Consider the following 22,070-nt stretch of genomic DNA (forward strand, 5'->3'; position numbering starts at 1 on the left):
CATCCCTTTGCAGGAGGATCTTTTCTATCCTTCATGACTTCTGGAGAGGCCCCACTCAGTTTAAGACCTCAACTTGCATGATGGATACTACTTTTGGGTCTCCATGTTTGTAGAGTGCAGTAAAAAATTACAAGGCAAACAGCCAGATATCAGGCTTCCTTCCCTGTGGACCCAAGAGGCCCCATTGGCTTTGGTGGGCTAACAGGGGATTGAGCTGGATACTTGGGATCACATGTGGGTTCTGTAACTTTAGGGTCACTTAGGACCTTACCCAGTGCCCTCTACACTGGGTAAGTTCTGGAACTAGATGGAAAGTAGGACTAGAGGTAGGTCAACTAATCTGGTCCAAGGATGGCCAACTAGCTGGTTTATCTTCTGTGTAATTCTTGAAGGAAGCACAAAGGACAAAAGATTGCTCTTGCAAGTGATATTAATGCTCAAATTTAACATAATTAAACCCCATGAAAGGCCTGAGGAGTCCTTTGAAAGACATATGAGGTTGGTGCAATTGACCTGTGAAAAAAATTTGTAATTTCTAAGTAATAAGCACTTCTAGTATAAGATCTGTGAGCTACAGTGGATGGAATTAGGAATTCATTTTATTATGTTTTGTCAGATTGACTACCAGATTAGGAATTCTTGAATAATCACTTTTGGTAGGGAGGGTATTCCATCCATCCATCCTTCCAACCATCCATCCAACAGTTATCTGCACACCCACTGTGTAAATGATAAAATGTTTTGTTTGGGATAGATAATACAATTCCTTGGTCTTTAATTAAAAAATTAGAAAATACCTTTGCTGAGGATGCAAGACATTTTCTTGATGCCTTAATGGAAGGATAACCAGCTCCAACTCTATGGTCTTCTGAGTGGTTTGATATTTTGCCAACACCACTACTAAGCTATTGCTTACTTATTCAAAGCCCTGGCTCTGACCCTCTATTTTTAGTTCTGGAGTTTAGTTGGTTGTTGCCTAGCCAAGTAAAGAACAGACTGGGCTTCTTTGCAGTCCCTGAAAGAGCTGACATTGTCTTAGAAATAAAGAGATGGGTTTTGATTGTCTGGAATAAGATGAGCGTACTACCGTGTTTCCCAGAAAATAAGACATCCTCCAAAAATAAGACCTAGCGCATGGAAAGATAAGTCATCCCCTGAAAATAAGACCTAGCGCAACTTTGGGAGAAAAAATTAATATAAGACACTGTCTTATTTTTGGGGAAACAGGGTAGTTCTCTACTGCTGTGTAACAAATTACCCCTAAATTTAGCAAACATCACACATCTATTATCTCAGGGCTTCTGCATGTTAGGAGTCTGGGTGAGGCCCAAGTCACTCATGAAATAGCAGTCATGTTATTGACTGGGCTGTGGTCTTATCTGAAATCTCCATCAGGGTGAGGGGGTCACTCTGAAGCTCCCTCATGCATAGTTGGCAGACCTTGGTCCCTCATCATGTGGACCCCTCCATGTGGCTGCCTCATGGCATGACAGCTGGCTTCCTCTAGAATGAGTGATGTCGAGAGAGTGAGGAGGAACAGCCAAGATAGAAGCCATGGTCTTGTAAAACCCTGATCTCTAAGGTGCCCTTCTTCACTTCTGTGTTATATTTACTAGAAACAAGTCAACATGTATACATGGGTAAGGGGATCACAGAAGGATGTAAATACAGTACATGGGGACAGTAGGGGACATCTTAGAAGCTGCCTAGCACAGTATTGTGTAAGGGGTTTGGGGAGGAGAAAATAATTGCCCAGCCAAGCAGTAGTCCATATGGGGAGGGGCAGGAACTTCTGCGATATGCTTTAAAAAAAAAATTAAATAGGTTATTCATTTATTTATTTATTTTTATTGATTTCAGGGAGGAAGGGAGAGGGAGAGATAGAAACATCAATGATGAAAGAGAATCATTCATCAGCTGCCTCCTGCATGTCCCACACTGGGGATCCAGCCCTCAACCTGGGCATATGCCCTGAGCAGGAATCAGACATGACCTCCTGGTTCATGGGTTGATGCTCAACCCCTGAGCCATGCCAGCCGGGCTGCAATGTACTCTTGAATCTTCATTGCTCACTCATACCTCTAATCTGGTTAGGAATTAGGGCAGCCCCAGTCGAAACTGGTTTCCTATCACCTGAAGACTCCCTTTCTGTAGCCCTGAGTTTCTCTTTCCTTCCTCCACAAAACAGGCTGCCCAGAGCAGCTCTGCTAATTCAGTTCCCATTGAACCGTAAATGTTTTGTTAGGGTAAATGAGGAAGGAGCATGCCTGTGAAGAGGGACTGATTGTTCCTTAAACAAATAAAGCTCTGGTTATGGGACTTCAGACTCCCAACAGAAGAATGTGGAAGCTATTTCTCTGGAACTGGGCAGGTATAAGCAGAGGGCTTTCCATTTGTAGCCCAAATCCGTTGGGCACGGAGAGGTAGCATAGGTTTGGGGCTGGGGATGCAGGCGGCTGGTTGGAATTCCAGTTTCACCACTTGTTAGCTGGTTGACTTTTGGCAAACTGCTTAATCCTTTGCAGCCTCAGTTTCCTCACCTGTAAAATAGGGATAAGAACAGCAGCTTCATCCCATGGAAACTGTTGTGATGCGACACACAGCCCACACTTGGTAAATGTTAGCTATTTTCATCTTCACAGCCACAGCCACAGATGCTTCATCAAGCAGGTTCAGGCTGGTGCCCACAGGAGCCCGGAATGGGGAGCGGTGGTGTGAAGTGGGTGTGGCTGAGGCAGGTGGGGCAGGAGGGTGAGACAGAGCCAGAACCTACCTTGGGCTGGTGGTGTGGGCGGCCTGTGGACCTGCCTGTGGACATGCCCAGTCTGGAAGGGAGGTGTGGGGTCTTGGTACACTTGTTGCATGTTTGGTTTGGGATAATTTCTGATGCATTCTGACATAGTCCCATCATTCAACCTTGGATTGCCTGTTCGAGCCGCCTGTTTTGAAAGCCTCTGGGAAGGAAGGTAAACTTCCCTTCTGACTAACAGAGAAAACGATGAGTAAGCCTGGGCCCATGCCTGTCCAGTGGGAGCATGCATTTCTAGGTACCCTAGAAACCTCTTGTGGCCTGGCCCCAGGCCCTGTTAGGGTTTCTGGACTCACACCTCCTTCAGGCCAGGCCAGCACATCACCATTCATAGCCAAGGCTTTCCTCCATTCCGTCTCCACATCCCGAATCAAGCTGCACGGGGGCCCAGGATCAGAGTGACATCAAGCTCTGACCTCATGGAATCAGCTTGTGAGAGGCTGCAGGAGCCAGCCTGTGGGGGAGGAGCAGTACTGGGTGGCGTCAAGTGCTCTGTGCTCTGAAGCTGGACAGATGCCCATGTGCAAATCCCCATTTTGGGATTTGGGCGAGTTTTTCTCTCTGTGAGTTTCTGTATCTTTTTAGTGACCAACCAGCTCAGGGGAGCAGTAAATGAGGCAATACACACAGAATTCTTAGAGATGCACCTCGTACATTTGGTTGAGGTTATGTGATGGTGATTTAGAGGCAGGCTTTGGAGAATTTTTTCATTGGAGGGAAGTTTGAATTGCTTTGCTAGAGGTCCGTGGGCTGGTCCTTCCGTAGCTGCCTGGGTAAGGATGAACATATATGAGCTGAGCAGAGCAGCCCCGTGGAAATTCCCGCACAACCAACAAAAAGTTTGCTCAGAAGAGGTATCATGTCTCATCACAATATATATATAGTGAGGGAGCATCTTCATTCATGTGGCAGATCTGTTTTAACTTCTGGCTGTTCTCCTTTCTTTGTTATGTTAAGAATCACCTGCTTTTCATTCATTCACCGAACTTCTATTGCCCACTTTCTCTGGCTGGCGATGGGCCAGCTGTTTTTTTGGGCTGCCTTTTGCTGACTGACTGAACAGGAACGTCTGGGGTATCCCGTTCACCCTGGGCCAAGGATGGACCCATTGTTCTGGCTGCTGTTCCAGCTCCCAAGGTCGACTGCTCCCCAGCAGCTCCCTGGGTTTCCTGTGCTTGTAGCTCCATCCCTCAACTGTACCAAGGAGATAAGTTAAATAAAATATTTAGATTTCTGATTCCTGAGAAACTTCGGAACACAAATCAGTGGGGGTCAGAGCAGGAAATCAGATGGGAGGATTAGATGCTAGCCTTGAACTTTGTGCTTTTGAATGTTTGTGCATTTTCTTGTTGACCCCTTTTTTCCTGTGCATGGTCGAAGAGAATGGAAATCCAATTTCTTCTCAGATAAGAGTGTTCTTGAGAAAACAGAGGAAGGTTGGAGGGAAAATTCCCACCCATTTTCCTGCAGCAGGGTCGAGGCATTTGACAGGAAGGCCCAGTTCACGGTGTTTGCAGAATACGGGGGCTTTCCCGTGACATCAGTGGGCATGGAGTTCCATCACGTTCACAATCCTCGGGGATGACCTGGCCCTTCCTACGTCCTATTCTGCTCTGACTTCCATGAATAGGGACCCTTGCTCCTGCCCTTCTTGGGGGACAATACGGTGGGGAGGCGTGATTGTTTATTTCTACTCTTGGCACGTCGGACACCAAATGTGTATGATCCCCTCTGCCCCCACCAACCAGTTCTCTGACTTTCTGGACACCAATGGGGTGTCCTACAATTCCAATCAATTCTGACAGTAACAGACCATGTAGGTTAAGGGCCAGTCCCACAAGACTGCTCCCCACCCCCCACTTCAGATGCCAAGCACCAGCACTGAGTCCTCAGGGTCACTACTTCTGTCTGACTTGGTTCCAAGTCAGGTGTTCCCACAATATCCTCTCAGGTTCTGTATTTGCTAGAACGGCTCACAGAACTCAGGCAGACACCGGGCTTACTACTACAGGTTCGCCATAAAGGGCATTTTGTAGGACACATAGTGTGAGGTCTGGAAGGGTCCAGCACAGGACCTTCTGTCCCTGTGGAGTGGGGTGTGCCACCTTCCTGCCTGGATATGTTCACCAGCCTGGCAGCTCTCCAAACCGTTGCTTTGGGGTTTTTATGGAGATTTTATTAGGCAGGATGGCCAACTAAATCACTATTAAGTAAACCTCCAGTCCCTGAGGTTGGGGGTGAGGCTGAAAGGTCCAGACCTCTAATCATGCCTGATCTTTCTGTGATAGGCCCTACCTGGAGGCCCCCCAAAGTGGCTCCTTAGAACAAAAGACGCTCTTATACCCAGGGCTGAGCACCCTGCAGGCTTCAGGAGCCAGAGCTCATGGCCTTGGCTGTGAGGAAGGACTGGGCATTGTGGGGAGCTGAGAGCCAGGAGTGTGGCTCATATCCCTTAGCTGCCTCCTGCCCCCGTGATTAAATGGGGATTGAACCAGAAGATCAAATGTGTTGAGGAGTGGGGTCTGGCCTAGAGTCTTCCTGTAGAACTTGTAGACTAGCTACAGCATTTTGGTGAGGGGCACCGCGTTCTTACAGGCTTCCATTCGCCACTCCAGACTTCTGCTCCTCCTCCTGATCTCCCCCTCCTCCTCCTGATCGCCCCATCCTCTGTGCCCCTGTAGGAGAGTGTCTCATCACAGGACAATCCCACTTCAAGAGCTTTGACGACAGGTACTTCACCTTCAGTGGGGTCTGCCAGTACCTGCTGGCCCGGGACTGCCAGGACCACTCCTTCTCCATTGTCATAGAGACCGTGCAGGTGAGCTCAACCAGGCGCCCATCAGGAGGCAAATGGAAGAGTGATGGGGTGGGGGGTGTGGTCCCTTGTTACTGAGCTGCTGTGTACACGGTATGCTTCTTTTCTTTAGAGCAGTGTTTCCTAAACTTTTGACATATGTGTACCCCTTCTATAATTTTCGTAATGCTGAGTACCCCTTGTACTCATGAGAATGTAGAAATAGGCGCAGCTAAGCACAGTGCAGTGCATACCCCCACCAAACTCTTCCCGGACCCCTGGGGGTATGCGTACCACACTTTGGGAAACACTGCTCTAGAGAATGGAGCCAAGGTGAGGACATATAGGGTTCGTAGGGCTTCCCCTGAGGGTCTGAGTCCTGGTTCGGTTTCCCAAAGAATAAGAGGCCCGGGGTTTCTCATGTAAGACCAGATAGGTAAGGGCATAGGAGCCACAGGAAGCTGGGCAGGGGGATAGGTTGGGCTCAGGACCTTGTTGTTGCACTGCTTCAGGGGGCACCCTTCACGGTGATGGATCTGTGAGAATGCTGTTCTGTGAGAGAAGGCCAGAGGCTGTGTGGGGTTGGAGTATTTCTCTGAGTTCAGGGGTTGTGGGCTGGAACACTGGGCTGGTGGGGGTGTGGTGACGTCACTCTGCGTGCCCCTCATGGCAGTGTGCCGATGACCCTGATGCTGTCTGCACCCGCTCAGTCACCGCCCGCCTGCCCAGCCTGCACAACAGCCTGGTGAAGCTGAAGCACGGGGGAGGAGTCGCCATAGATGGCCAGGATGTGCAGATACCCTTCCTGCAAGGTGGGTCCCTCCTCCTCTGACAGGCTGGGCTGGCCCAGCTCCCACAGCACCTACCCCTCTGCCGTGCCCACTGCTTCCCCTTCTGTAGGAATGTGGGAGAGTGCTATTTCTGGAGGGCAGGCTGGGTATCCTTGGCATGCATCCGTGTAAGGATGGAAGGCTTCCTGGAAGAGGAGAACAAGTGGAGGAAGATGGCTAGACGCTGGAGACGAGGAGGCTGCTCCAGGCCTGGGAGAGAGTGTTAGAGGAAAAGCGGAGCCAAGACGGTTCTCTACTCAGCTTGAGCCAAAGGGGACAGTGAGGGTTGGGTTTCACGTTTCTGGTTCTACTTTGAGGCGGGAAAGGATCAGAGCCTGTCACTGAGAGGTTGAAGGCATGGCTGGTGATGAGTAAGGCCCCTTGGATGTTATTGGACAGAGCCAGGGGACCCTGTGACCCACGACAGAGAGAAACCTACCTGTCCAGGGCTTTTCCAGGTTACACTGTGCCATTGTGCCCAGCTGGTCTCAGACGTCACCCTCAAAGGGGCTCTCAGACCCCTCCCCTCTCCATCTGCACAGCCATTGGCCCATTGTCCTGGCATTGCTCACAGCCGGTGAACTGGGGCCCGTGGGCACACAGTATGCTTGTGTGTCAGTTTAAAGCTGCGTGTCTGCCCATGAGATGGCATGTTCCTCCAGGGCACACAGTATCGCTCAGCTGTGAGGACTGAGTCACTCAGTCTGGAGGGACTCATGCAGCAGCAGAGGTGCCCAAGGAATGCTCAGGCCTCAGGGGTTCAATGGGAGACAGATCCTTGGCTCAGGGCACCTGTGCAGCTCTGGATGCACGAGCCTCGGCCGCCCTCTTGTAGCAATAAGGGGAATGGCAGGCCACAGCAAGAAGACAGAGGCACCTTCTTGGGGAATCCTATTTGCACTACACCCATCCTCCTGAGAACCCCCTAAAGGTTCCTGGACATCTCCATCGTCCCCCAAACTGTGCTTTCATTGCTACAGTTATTCGTGAGACACCCCATCTCTCCCCAGGATACATCTGCCTGCCACCACCATGCCCTCTCCTCATTTTAGCCCAAATTCTGTCCCCGCTCGGTTTTAGGTGACCTCCGCATCCAGCACACGGTGATGGCCTCTGTGCGCCTCAGCTATGGGGAAGACCTGCAGATGGACTGGGATGGCCGTGGGAGACTGCTGGTGAAGGTAGGCCCTCTGATCGCTGCCTCCCCACAGCCCAGCCTTACAAAGTGCCCCTTGTGCTGTGGGCAGAGTGGCTTTGTGTGTGGGAGAAGAATTCATTTCTCCGCACGCCCTATGCCCCCAGAGGGAGGAACAGGCCTCTCTTGTGTATGAGAGGCTGGTGTTTGCTGTCTGGATGCTCCTTGTTTGTCCTAGGGGTTCTCACGCCTGGGGTTCTGGTACCCCAGGGCCTTCCGAGGAGGTGGGCTCCCGAGGGGCTGGGAAGGGCAGATTTGCTGCCTGGGCTGCAACAAAACCTGGGAGCAGGGGTGTCCCTGGGGTGACCACTGTGGGCAGCAAGGGAAGAGCCACATTGGCACTCACAGCCAAGACTGTGTCGTGCACCCAAAGAGACAAAGCCGTCCCACTGCCCAGGGAGCGTTGCACTGGGAAATACCAGATCCCTCACCTGGGCGCTGGGCCTCTGCAGCCCAGGGCCACTTCCCCTTGCTTGCCGTAGTCCTGAGGTCACAATTAGATAGCAATCTGTATATTTTTCTCGGAATTGTCACTGCCATCTTATAAACAGAGCAACCAGAGCTCCTGGGAGTTGGGAGGCGTGTCCAGCCGCTCTCTGGGTGGCATCCTGCCCACCGGACCAGTGCTGCTCACCTTTTGGTCTTCAGGAGCCTTTGTCCTTTAAAAAATTATCGGGGACCTCAAGAACGCTTATGAAGGTTATGTCTATTGATATTTACCAGATGAGAAATTAACCCACAGACATTGAAAATATGTACTTAGGAATTCGTTTAGAAATAACAATAATAAAACCACTACCCGTTAATATAAACAACATTTTTTTTGGGGGGGGGGTAGGGGGTTGAGGAAACTTTTCCCAAAACAAAAAGCAGTGAGAAGCATACCCTTGTTTTACAATTCTTTAAATTTCTTTAATGGCTGGCTTAATAGAAGCCAGCTGGCCCCACAGCCACTCCTGTATTCAATCTTTGTGATATTACTTGTCATGTTGCCTCTGGAAAATACCACTTCACACTCATAAGAGAATGAGAGGGACAAAGCCAAGCACTGTGTTTGTGTTATTATGAAAATGGTTTGGCCTGCAGGGTCCCTGGGAAGGGCATCAGAGACCCTCCCGAGACCACACTCTGAGAACCATTGCCCTATGTCATTCCCAGGATCCCTGCAGAGTCCCCTTCTGTGTCCCCGAGTTCCAGGTTCCACAGGGCTTGAGGGTATAACCCTGCGGTGGGCACCTGAGATTCTGGTGTCCTCCATCCTGATGACGTCATGCTCTTGCTCTTGTTTTAAAGTCCCCAGGAGAGTTCCAAATTAACTTCCTTTTCCCCCCTCTCTCTTTTGTAAAAAACAAACCCTATGACCACAGCCCACAGAGCACAAGGAGCTCTTGTCAGCCCCTCACTTACAGTTGGAAATAAAGACCCTTCATTTTTGGAGCAAGAAAGGAACTTGCCCAGTCCCCTGGCCATTTTGGTTACAGAGTGAGGACTGGAACTTGGGTTTCTAACGTCACCTCCTGCTCACCTGTCTTGAAGGGAGGTGTCCAATACTCATGTCACTTTCTCAGGAACCTGCCCGCCCCACAGAGGGTGCTCTCCATCTGTGTGATTTCTCCCTGAGACAGCAGCCCCCATATGTCTTGTCCTATCCGGGTGGCTGTTCTCTTCGGGTTTCTCAGTTCTCTGTCCCTCTCCCGAGAAGACTCTTTCTGTGGGAATGGAATGCAGGGTTGTCTTTGGGGCTGGGTTTCAGTCCATTTAGCTAACAGAAGGAGGACTCTACTGGTCAAGATTCGGGACAGGAGCAGATGACCCAGTGGCTGTGAGAACGCCCTCCGTGCTTTGGTCTGGAGGACAAAAAGGGGCATTTGTAGATGGACCGGGAAGCAGGTGCATCACTGTGCTGACCCCGGGGTTTGTGGGGCTGCCCAGTGGAGGATGCTAGCTGGAGACAGGTCATGGGGAGGAGCAGGCTGAGCACACTCACCAGAGAGGATGCTGGCAGGTTCTGTGGGGGTTCCCTGCTCTCCTTTCAGCCAATGAGGTATAGATGGCCTGCCTCTGAGGACCAGGTGGTCCAGACAGCCAGGCTCTGCTGGTTGAGATCCAGGGCCCAGCTCAGCCATAGGCAGGGAGGTGTAGGAAGCACCTTTGATAGTTATCAGAAGTGTCACTGATCCTCTGTTAATTTTAAGCATGTTCTCTAAGTCTATGGTATTGGGCTAATGTGGGGCTGGCAGCCAGCCCCTGCCAGATGTCCATGGATACCCCCACTCTTCATCCCTTGCAACAGGCCAAGGGGATGAAAGAAGATATCATTTAAAGAGTGGGGCGCGGGAGTGATGGCAGGCCTGAGGTGGGTGAACAGAAGGGCACTTCGGAGGTAGGAGGTCACTGAGGCCCGAGAATGAGGAGGAAAGAGCGGGTGCTGAGATGCAGGTAGAGAAAGAGTCGTCACCGATTTTGCTGCTTTGCTCAGGGCCGACCTTGACTGTTGTTGGCATTGCATTTCAGCCTGTGTCCAGAGGAGAACCTCCTTCATTCATGAACTCATTCAGTCCTTCGTTCAAGCATTAATTTCTTCAACACATATGTACTGCATGTCCACAGGCACCATTGGCAAGGCTGAGGCTGCAACAGTGAAACAAAACAGACAAGAATCCATGCCTCACTTAGTGTAAATTCCGGTGTGGGAGACAGACAATAAACAAAACCAACAAGTAAATTCAATCATGTATTAGAAAGCAGTAGTAAATCCTGGGGAGGTCAGAAACGCAGAGGAGGGCAAGGAGTGCCAGGGCCAGGAGGAGTTACATTTTAAATAGGAGGGACAGGGGAGGCCTGGGTGCCTCGGGGCCAACACTTGATCTTTGTAAAGCAAACAAGGAACCACCCTCTTTTGCATTAATGATATTTACTTGGATACACTTTCTATGGGTCAGGAACCTTCCGTTAGATTGTTCCTCCTGCATTTTATTAAATCTGTGCTGGAAGTTGGAAGGTGTCATCCAAGAGATGACCACACAGGGTCCAGGCCAAGCATGAAGGTTTCGGAACGGGGCTTAGGGACCTGGTTCAGCTGCACGGATTAGCAGGGCAGCAGCCCGGACTTGGGGCCCCAGCCCTGTGCCATCTTTAAACCAGGCCCTCTCAATACACACCAGCAAATGACCCAGAGAGATGGGCTCGACTCCCCAACTTGTCCCTGAGTGTGCACTTCAGGTGCAGAAGGGTAGAGAAGGAGCCACATGCCAATGGCTTGGAGTTGTACCTTAGGACACCTTCCCCCCACAGGAGGTCACCCTCCAGAGGGTGTTCCAGAGACGCTACCTCCTCCAATCACAACCCCTAGAGACCCCACCTCCTCCAATCACAACCCCTAGAGGCCTTCTGGCTCAGGGCCTTTTCTCTTCAGTGACACTTAGTGGCCCAGTTAAGAACAGATGGGAAGGTGTTATTCTTTTTTAAAAATATATTTTTATTGAGAGGAAGGGAGAGGGGGAGATAGAAACATCCATGATAAGAATCATTAATTGGCTGCCTCCAATTAATGATTTCTCAGCCAATTAATGATTCTCATCATGGACAGGGCTGTCCATGAATCCAACCCTGGCGATCAAGGGCATATGCCCTGTCCAGGTATCCAACCCTGACTTCCTGACTCATAGGTTGAGCCACGCTGGCAGGGCTGGAAGGTGTTATTCTTTGTCACCAAATGTGATCTCTGAGAGGACTTGGCCCATAACTGACTCAGCCTCATTGGCCCCCATGTGTGACTGATGTGAATGATCAATAAAAGGTCGTTGACTTCGCACTTGATTCCCGTGGGTGTCAGGGCCCATTGGCGCAGGCATCTGCTCTGACAGGCGAGGGTGGCGTCAACCTGGCTACTGGTCCCAGCTCCCTGACCTCAGGCAAGCCGCTCTTCCTCCCCTGGACTCAGTGTCGCCATCCGTAAATGCCTGCATGCTCTCCAAAATCCGGTGCAGCAGCCGGGTCTCTGACTGCTGGTTTAAGAATGGGGATGGAGCTGGCGGGATACCATCCTGCGCTCAGCTCTTACCTCCCTCCCGCAGCCCAGGGCTTAGCTGCTGTTCCCTAACTTCGTGCACCTCTCACCTGAGGAGCGGGAGGAGGATGCGGCGGCATCCGCGGCAGCTGCTCCAAGGCCTGTCTGGCAGCTGCTCCAAGGCCTGTCTCCCCGCAGCTGTCCCCGGTGTACGCGGGGAGGACCTGCGGCCTGTGCGGGAACTTCAACGGCAACAAGGGCGACGACTTCCGCACGCCCGCGGGCCTGGTGGAGCCCCTGGTGGAGGACTTCGGGAACGCGTGGAAGCTGCACGCGGACTGCGCGGACCTGCGGCAGCAGCACAGCGACCCCTGCAAGCTCAACCCGCGCCTGGGTACGCGAGCCCCACGTTCCCGCGCGCTCCTCGGGGCTGGGCGCCCGGCGCTGGGGGAGGAGGCGCTCGGGTTTTTCCCACCAGCATTAGAGATCCACATCTGGATTCTTTTTTATTCTTCAAAGCCCCCCCCCCCCCCCTTAATTATTTATTTATTAAAATATATTTTTATTGATTTTACACAGAGAGGAATTGAAAGGGACAGAGAGTTAGAAACATCGATGAGAGAGAAACATCAACCAGCTGCCTCTTGCACAACCCCCACTGGGGATGTGCCCGCAACCAAGGTACATGCCCTTGACCGGAATCGAACCCGGGACCTTTCAGTCCGCAGACCGACGCTCTATCCACTGAGCCAATCCGGTCCCGCCCCCCTCCCCCCCCCTTTTTTTTTTTTTTAAAATATGTTTTATTGATTTTTTTTTTACAGAGAGAAAGGGAGAGGGATAGAGAGTTAGCTGTCTCTTGCACCTCTCCACTGGGGATGTGTCTGCAACCAAGAACCTGGGACCCTTCATTCCGCAGGCCAACGCTCTATCCACTGAGCCAAACCGGCTAGGGTTTCAAAGCCTCTTTTATTGGGCACCCTCAGAGGGCCAGATTCTGGGAAAGAAAAGAACAGGACGTATTCCCACCCCTGGACCTTCTCCATCTGCCGGGGTCGCAGCCACCAAACAATTAAATTATCGTCAGATAAATGCACTGGGGTGGCCGTTTGCAGAGTCAGGGACATGTCAACACACGCGAAGGCCCCTAGCTTACCCCGCTCATCGTGGCACTAGTTCTCCCTAGGCCAGGAGGTGTGCCTGGGCCTTCAGCTTCTTATGCATTTATTTAAGCCGAATGTAACTAAGAAAGGACATTGACTGGGGAAGAAACATCACAGAGCCAAGCAAGGGGTATTTCTGGGGCCTGTGATGCAGAGGGAGAAGCTGGGATGACTGGGGAGTAGGAGACCACTGTATCCCTTGGGGCCGGGGCACCCAGGCTGCGGCAGGGCCACCGCTAAGCCCGGGTCCCCTTCTCCTCCCTCCACCACAGCCAAGTTCGCAGAGGAAGCATGCTCTCTCCTAACGTCCCCCAAGTTCGAGGCCTGCCACCACGCCGTGGGCCCGCTGCCCTACCTGCAGAACTGCCACTACGACGTCTGCTCCTGCTCGGACGGCCGGGACTGCTTGTGCAGCGCCGTGGCCAACTATGCTGCTGCCTGCGCCCGGAAAGGAGTTCACGTCGCGTGGCGGGAGCCCAGCTTCTGTGGTGGGTGCCCCCCCCCCCGCCCCCCCTAAAACCCAACAGAATCTGTCGCGGATGCATGCACGTGGGCTTTTGCTCTGCTCTGTCTGCATTCCTGCATTCTGAACCAGGCCCAGGGGCATCTGACTGGCTTAGCGTGTGGGGACAGTTCATTTGCAGCCCCATTGCCTTCCCATTTCCCAGCAGGACACGGGGCTGGGGACTGGATCATCCATAGGACAGCCTGGCTACTCCCTCCTGTTTCAGGAGGGCAAGTTGGACCCCTCACCGGGAGGCCCTTGCCAAGCTGAGGTTGCCTGTGGCTGCTGCCACCTAGCGTTGGCTGCATGTATGACCAGACTGTGGAATGAGTGGGTCCCTGCATCCCTGGGAGGTCTGGTGAAGGCAATGGGACAGGCACGCACCAGTCCTTTGCTCTTAAGTTCAGGCTAACCCTCGGTGGACTCCTGGCCCAAACCCCGGGCCTTGTAATAAAGTCATGGGAAGGGGAATGACATTATTCGAGTCTCACGCTGCCCTGTTAGTTCTGGCCCAAGTGTTGGAGCCCTGGTTCCCTGAGTGGATGGATTGTGCTCACTTTTTGTTTTTAATGTTGTTGCTCAGGGAATACTTGTGGAGTGCCCAGTGTGGTCAGGAAATGGCAGTTGCATAGAAACAAAATCTTCCTTTTTGAGACACAGATGGGTCTGGTTCCCTACTAGTTTCCTATCACACTGAGTGAAATGATACTTAGATTATTGCAGGGGCAACCAAGGAAGGCTTTCTGGAGGTGGTGTACTTGATTAGGTTTTTAAAAAACTTTCTTTCTTTCTTTCTTTCTTTCTTTCTTTCTTTCTTTCAAAAAAGTGTTGTTTTCATGCTGGAATAGTAGTATGATGTATAGAAGTGAGGAAGGTATTCTGGAAGGATCCAGTGTGGTGGATATTGTCAGTTCTAGGGCTAGGTAGATGTATTTGGAGACAAAAAAAATTGGTGGCCTTGACAGAAGCAGGAAAATAGGATCTATAAGAAATGGTGAAAGGACTTAATATCATGTATTTGAGGAGGAGTTTAGGAATGGAGTTTATTGAGCCAACTCATGTTTTGAGTCAAAGCAATCCCACAAAAAAGCTGAGGCCTTTGGCTACTTGCCTGTCACCTGCCAGCATGAGGTCTTAGCCCTTCACTTCCCCATCCAGACTTCAGGTCCTCAGGAATGTTTGCTGTTTAGAAATCGGGGAAAGTAATGATGTGATGTTTGTGAATCTGCTTTGCTTGTCCAGCAGTATTAGAAATGATGCATGATCAGGGTGTGATAGCATCGGAAGGACTTCCTACTTGAGGACATTTTCCCAGAATGCTGAGGACTTACTGAAATATTCTTTAATCGCCCAAGAGCAGCTGTTCTCGGCCTCCGTGGGTAACAGCTTTTGCAGGGACTGTGATTGGATTAGGGAGTTCCCTGGCTCCTGAGGCTTTAAGATACGGAAGGGGAATCTGTCTCTTTGGGTTTATGTGGAGGTGAACCAGATGGCCTTGGGTCGGTCCTCTGAGTCCAAGGAGGGTGGGTAGGACTCTTAGATTCATCCTATTTCTCACTTTTCCTTCCTGAGAAACAAACAGCTCCCTCAACCACTGACTCCATCCAGACGGAGCAGTCACACCAACTGGGGACACTCACAGAGCAAGGACTAGTAGCGGCTTTGAGGGATGCTCTGAGGAGATTCGGGAGAAGCACACACTTTTTTATTTTTTATTTTTTCTTGTTTTTTCTTTGGGAAAACAAGACTATGGGCTTCTTGAAAGCAGGGACCAAGCATTACCATCTCTGCATCCCTGAGCCTAGCACAACCCTTGGCACACAGTGGGAGCACAATTAGATGGAGCTATGCATTCTCTTGGGGAAGGAACCATTTAATGTGGCTCCAAGTCAGCTCTAGAGACAGCCCATCAGAGCGTAAAAGCAGCTCTCAGGTCCAGCTGCTCCTTTAAGGGTGAAATGTGCCTTTATCATTGTGGGTTCAATGGACTGAAAGGAACTACCATTTTTATTGCCCAACACACCCCATCTTAACTCACCCTTGCCCCAATTATTTACCCAGTGACCCAACCTCTCTGCTAGTTCAGAGGGAAATCTATGAATAATATGGCTACAGAGCCCCCTCCCTCCCCAGCTACCCTCAGATACCAGGCCCAGAGCAGGGGCAGGAGGGGGAGGCTTCGGGGCACCTCTGGAGAGGCCCCCTCCCATTTCTGAGGTTCAGGGCAGGGCTGTCCTTTACAGCTTCTGTGAAATGCCCTGCTAGTGGGCTTCGCTGTAGAAATGGTTCTAACGGAGGGGAAGGATTCTATTAGCCCCAGGAGCAGTGTCCCCAGAGCGAGGTTCTCATTTCTTGGACAATAGCTGATTGGCAACAGGAAAGCAGTTTGCTGCCACGCCTCCCAGTAAAGAATTGCATCATCGGGGTGCCCATGAAATTGCTGGGAGCACAGAGAGTAGGTTATGTGTCTGCCAGAATCCAGGAGGGCTGGGTCTCTCAGGCCCAGAACTTCCTCTGGAACACCCTTCCCACCTGAGCTGGGCTGGGGCTATGTCTCCAGGGTAATTCTGATGCATAACAGCAGGGAACATTTACCCCAGGCCAGGCATTCCTCTGAACATGTTAGCTCACGCAACTGCCCCAACAATCCAGGTGGTACTGCCATCATATTCCAGGAAGGAAGCTACTCAAAGGCACCTCGCTAACTAATGGCAGAACTGGGGCTTGAACCCAGGAATTTGGGTTACAGAGCCCCCTTTCTTAGCTGCTGTGCCACTTTGCCATACTTCCTCCTGCCTTTTGTCTGTTGTGCTATTTCTTTTAAAAAATATATTTTATTGATGTTTTTACAGAGAGAAAGGGAGGGGGAGAGAGAGCTAGAAACATCAATGAGAGAGAAACATCAATCAGCTGCCTCTTGCACACCCCACACCAGGGATGTGTCCACAACCAAGGTACATGCCCTTGACCAGAATCAAACCTGGGCTGACGCTCTGTCCACTGAGCCAAACCAGTCAGGCTTATTGTGTTATTTCTATGTGGGAGGCCGGGGAGAGGAGGCTGTGGGTAGGTGGCTGCTGCCCACTTCGCTGGAATCGGTCTGAGTGTTGCTGCTCTATGTGACTGGTGTGTCCCTAAAAGCATGGCTCATAAGGGAGTGTTACCTTTTAAGAGCCTAATGGTTAAGAGCATGAGCTTTCGGTTCACAGAGAGCTGGGTTCCAATCTTGCCTCTGCTCTGCCTTCGAGGCATGGCCCTGACAAGTCACTTAGTTTAAGTGACAGTTTTCTTATCCGTAGAGAGGGGGATGTGAGCTCCAACTCACCCAGAGAGGTGTGAAAGGCATAGAACCTGTGTAAAAAGCAGGCTATTCAATAGGTGCTCAGTAAACCATGGCCATTATGTTATTATCGTAATGGGAGAAATGCCCTTGACCATCAGTTCTAGTTCCTTTTCATATTCACAGCTTCACTACCCAGCAGGATTTCTACCATGTCCCAGGCTTTGAGGACTCAGAGATGACAAGCATGGCCATTCTGGATACACAGAGAGAAAATGTGTATCCCCAATTATAACAGATACTTGTGAGCATACAGATATACTTTGCTCATAGTGGGAAAGAAAAGCAGGGACCATACAGATATAATTGGGGAGGAGGGTCTCAGCTGCAAGGGGCCACTTGTCATCTTAATGCTTCCACTGAGACCTCCTTTCTCTCTCTCTCTCTCTCTCCTAGCGCTGAGCTGCCCACAGGGTCAGGTGTACCAGCAGTGTGGGACCCCCTGCAACATGACCTGCCGCTCCCTCTCTTACCCGGATGAGGAATGCACCGAGCTCTGCCTTGAGGGCTGCTTCTGCCCCCCGGGGCTCTACCTGGATGAGAGGGGAGACTGCGTGCCCAAGGCCCAGTGCCCCTGTTACTACGATGGTGAGATCTTCCAGCCCGAAGACATCTTCTCAGACCACCACACCATGTGGTAAGTGCAAGCACCAGAGAAAGGAAAATGGCCCCCCACGTCCTTCATTTCACAGATGGGTGAGCTGAGCCCCCAGAAAGGGTGTGACTTGTCCGCAGGTGCACAGGAAGTCAGAGCAGAGCTAGGACTTTGCCCAGGTCTTCTGACTTCCTTACTATGCGGGAAACTGGAACTGCAGGCTGGCAATAGGATTCCTTGACTTTTGTTGCCAACAATCATATGTTGGGCCTTTTTCTAGAACATAAAACAGGGGCTCTCTTGGTCCCCCTCCCTTCAGCCTCTTGTCAGTGTCTCAGGTTGAAACATTTGAACCAGAAGAAAAGACAGCACAGAAGTGTTGCCTCAGGGGTGCATTGCCGTCGTGACTTGCTTGTGCATGTTCTTGAAAAATAGCTCTAAGTAGTGCCTGCTTCTTGCAGGCCTTCGTCCAGGCCCTCTGTCATGGCCAGTTTCTGCAGGGTTGTCATCGTCACAGAAAACATTTGTAGCAGGAGCTTTGTTGGGCAAACACTTCCTTGGCACCTGCTCAGTCCCTGGTGCTGGGCTAGAGTTGGGACATTTAAAGATGAATCAGACAGTGTGGGCCCCAAGGGAGCTGACAGTCTATTAGGGAGAATAGTTAAAATGTCCTGATTCTGGAAAATTTCACACAGACATAAAAGAGAGAGAACAGTGTAAGGAGCCTTAATGCATTCACCCCAGCTTCAGTGATTATCAGCACTTTGTCATTCTTAATTTATCTTTTCCCTCCTCTCCTTTGCAGCTGGAATAGTTTACAGGAAACCCAAGCTATTATCTCATTTCATGTGAAAATACTTCAATATGTGTTTCTAATAGATAGCACCTTAAAAAACCTAATCATAATACCATTACTAACTTGAAAATTAATAATAGTTCCTTGATAACTTTTAACTTTCAATCCATGTTCACTTTTTTTCCTGATGGTCTCAAAATGTCTATTTTTAATTGGTTGATTCGAATCAAGGTTCAAACAAGGTCTGCACGTTGCATTTGGTATAAAACTTTTCTCATCATTCCAGTGAGATTAACTTGCAGCCCCTCTCAATGTAATGTACCCCCAATTGGTTGTTTACACTTGCATTAAAGTGATTGTGGCCATTAGTCTTGGCTTTCGGTGAAATGTGTTGATTATCCCTCTAGACTGTGACCTCCACAAGGGTAGAGAACATACATGAGACCCAGAGACCCAGATCCCAAATACCTAATAACATTCCGGCAAAAAGTAGGTAGAACCAATGTTTTGAGATGAAATAACTAATATTTGGTAGACTCACCGTAACAGAGACAAAAATCTCTACTTCTTCAGAACAGGAGAGGGTTGCTCATGGTGTGGTTCCCCCAGAGTGAGTAATCCAAGAGAGATGGAAGCCACAGTTTTTCATCACCTCATCTTAAGTGACATATGGTATGTGGCTGCTGCCATGTACTGTTGGTCACACAGACCAAACTTGGTACAGTGCGAGAAGGGGGTTACACAAGGGTGTGGACACCAGGATGTGGGGATCACTGGGGACCATTTAGGAGACTAGATGCCAGGAAAATAGATACCCATGTTAGGGGACAGGGCTGGGATTGGAAGATAGAAATAAAATAAAAAATTTAAAAATTGAGTCCTTTATGCAAAGCCTATGCTGCATGATGCTGGGTATAAAATGGTGAGCAAGAGCAGGCATGGCTTCTGCATTCTTGGATCTTATAGTCGAGCAAGCGAGAGAGAGAGAGAGAGAGAGAGAGAGAGAGAGAGAGAGAGAGAGAGAGAGAGGGAGAGAGATTAACCAATAAAATCCCAAATATATGCCAAGCTGCAGTGTGGTAAGTTCTTGGAAAAGGAGCCCAGAGTGAGTGGGAGGCGAGGAGACAGAGGTGGTGATTGTAGCTGCTCTTGCAAAGCTGGGCTGTGTTTTTCCTCCGCAGCTACTGTGAGGATGGCTTCATGCACTGCAGCACGAGCGGAGCCCCGGGAAGCCTGTTGCCACAGCACATTGCCCTCAGCAGTCCCGTGGGTCCCCTGTCTCACCGCAGTGAGTACTGGCCCCTGGAACGGCTCTTCCTCCCGCCGCCCAGACTTCTCATACATGGAGGGGGAGAGGCCTGGGCTGCTGCCTGAGGTACGTGTCCATTCAGACACGGGTCAGGATTGCCACTATTTCTGTTCGTGTGGGTGATCTCAGGACGAGACACACCTTTCTTTGTATGTGTGAACCCAAGTTGTTGAAGCAGGAAGAATTTTCTTTTGTGACCCGGGAAAGACTGAACTGTCTGCAGGTGGGTTCAGTGAGACCTCTCATTTGCCCCTGGTGACCTCAGCCCAGGGAGCAGCTCTGGGTGAGTCAGTCGCCTTGATTGTGGTGAAAAAACCTGCCTACAATGGCCTCCTTGTTCCTAAGGACTTGCTGGCAAAGACACTTCTTTAGAAAGTGGATCTGAAAGAGGAGAATTTGGACCTGTCTCTCTCAGTTCGAAGGTCCTAATAGTTGTTGCTGTTTCAGGACAAGGTCTGGAAGAGAGAAGGGGCCGACCCAGCACTGGTGGGACCATAGGGAGAGAATGCCTTTAGGCAGATACATGGGCTATTTTCAATCTCTAGCTTGACCTCTCCTCTCCCTGCCTCTCATCTCTTCAAGATGCTCTCTTTCCTTGTGGCCCAGCTCTGTGCCATGTGTTTGTCTGCCCTGGGTGAGAAGACTGGTTCCCCCACGTGATAGACTGGGGATCATCTCTCAGTCGGGAGCTGGGTCAAGGACCCAGGTACTGAGTGGCTACAAGTTGAGAGAAAAACTTAAGACCTTGTCCTATTCTGTTCAGCCTGCTATAACAAAACAGCACAGCTTGGTGGCTTCTAAATAGAAATTTATAGCTGACAAATTATGGAGGCTGGAAGTCTGAGACCAGGGTGTCAGCATGGTTGGCTGAGGGTCCTCTTCCTGGTTCATAGTTGCTTTCTTGCTGTGTCTTCACATGGTGGATGGTGGCTAAGGAGTTCTATGGAGTCTCATAAGGGCACTAATACCACTTGTGAGTGGTCCATCCTTATGACCTAATCACCTTCCAAAGGCCTCACCTTATAATATCATCACATTTGGGGATTAGGATTTCAATGCATGGATTTCTGGGGGCCCAAACATTCAGTCTATAGTCAACCTGTAGGTCTCTGCAGCCTGCCTCTTTCTTCTTCCTGCTGTCTTTCATTATAGCATCTTGGTCACATTCCTCCTTCCCCTTTTGTTTTGCCTCTTAGGTCTGTCTTTAATGCTCAAAGTCTTCTAATCTAGTCACTGAAGGGATTATCCTTTTCAAAGTCAGGAAATTCCTAACATTTTGTGTGACGTGGAAAAGTCATTTAATATGTTAGGGTTTCAATTTCCTAACAAAAAGTTTTCATATAAAAATAAGGCTAGGGCCCTAGCTGGTTTGGCTCAGTGGATAGAGGGATGGCCTGCAGACCGAAGGGTTTTAGGTTTGATTCCAGTCAGGGGCACATGCCCAGATTGCCAGCTCGATTCCAAGTAGGGGGATGTGCAGGAGGCAGCCAATCAATGATTCTCTCTCATCATTGATGTTTTTATCTCTCTCTGCCTCTCCCTTCCTTTCTGAAATCAATAAAAAATGTTTTAAAAATAAAATCAATAAAAACATATTAAAAAAAAATAAGGCTAGAGATTCTGGCTTCTGTGCCCACAGGAGATTGTAAGTGGTATGTCTAGTAAGATGTGTTATGCTATGAAGTGCATTAGGATTGTTGAAAGAAAGGTGCTGTATCAATCATCTACTGTCATTATTTATTCTATCAGCCATTATACCTGCTCATTGTCAGGAAATATGATATATCAATGAACAAAGTAGACAAGAAACCCTGTGCTCATGGAGCCCATATTCTAGTGGGTGGGGTGGGAAATAAGTAAAATATATAGTGTATGATATGGTGATCAGGTAGAGAATGAGAATGAGGGAGGGCCGTGGGGGTCTCACGGGATGGAGTGTTGCAAATGTAAATAGAGTTGCTGGGATGGCCAGTGGCTGGACAAAGGGTGACATGTGAGCAAAGGCCCCTTTCAAGTTTTTGTGATGAAATTAGTGGTAACAATTTTAGGAATGTCCTATTGGGACCCACAGAGGTTCTTTTCTAGCACCCAAACCCAGGTCCTTTAAAGCTTGGGTCTGGACATTTCTACCATGCATCCTGGTTCAACCCACTACAACAGGGTGAAGGGGGATGTGGAGTGTGGCCATCAGAGGGATGCTGGGACTCAGAGAGACACCTTCCATGTAGGCAAAGGTCAGAAGCTCAGTTGAGTAGACGAGGCTGCCATCTGGTCCCACACAGAGAACCCAGCTCAGACTAGACCCAGCAGGAGGTGGGGCAGCACCCATCCCAAGAAAGGGCTGCTCTGTGTCTCTGGAATGGAGTGATTGCACCTAGGCGACCACAGGGCAGTATAGAAGGTAGTTCTATTCTTCAAGTCACTAATGACCTCTTTGATTTTCCCATCTCCAAGGTAAAAGGAGCTTGTCCTGCCAGCCCCCCATGGTCAAGTTGGTGTGTCCTGCTGACAACCCACGGGCTGAAGGACTGGAGTGTGCCAAAACCTGCCAGAACTACGACCTGGAGTGCATGAGCATGGGCTGCGTCTCCGGCTGCCTCTGCCCCCCGGGCATGGTGAGCCAGGGGTCAGCAGCTGTCCATTTTCCTGTAGGCAGAGAGAGAGGAAGAAACAAGAGTTAAACCAGGATGGGAACCAGGTGGCAGTGGTAATGGGGGCAGGGGTC

The 22,070-nt window shown here is 50.2% G+C and overlaps 1 protein-coding gene across 1 annotated transcript in view; it reads left to right on the top strand.

The window, feature by feature from the left end:
- VWF (von Willebrand factor) overlaps positions 1-22,070 on the top strand; it is a 118,184-nt gene that overhangs the window by 33,176 nt on the left and 62,938 nt on the right. Inside the window, exons 11-18 of the mRNA XM_084878466.1 lie at positions 5,491-5,627; positions 6,277-6,415; positions 7,514-7,614; positions 11,836-12,031; positions 13,073-13,288; positions 17,042-17,282; positions 19,218-19,324; positions 21,800-21,960. Coding sequence (XP_084734592.1) covers positions 5,491-5,627; positions 6,277-6,415; positions 7,514-7,614; positions 11,836-12,031; positions 13,073-13,288; positions 17,042-17,282; positions 19,218-19,324; positions 21,800-21,960 — 1,298 coding nt within the window. The remainder of the gene's footprint in view (positions 1-5,490; positions 5,628-6,276; positions 6,416-7,513; positions 7,615-11,835; positions 12,032-13,072; positions 13,289-17,041; positions 17,283-19,217; positions 19,325-21,799; positions 21,961-22,070) is intronic.

This window comes from Pipistrellus hanaki, assembly GCF_964339955.1.
Source record: "Pipistrellus hanaki genome assembly, chromosome: 3".
Lineage (NCBI taxonomy): Eukaryota > Metazoa > Chordata > Mammalia > Chiroptera > Vespertilionidae > Pipistrellus > Pipistrellus hanaki.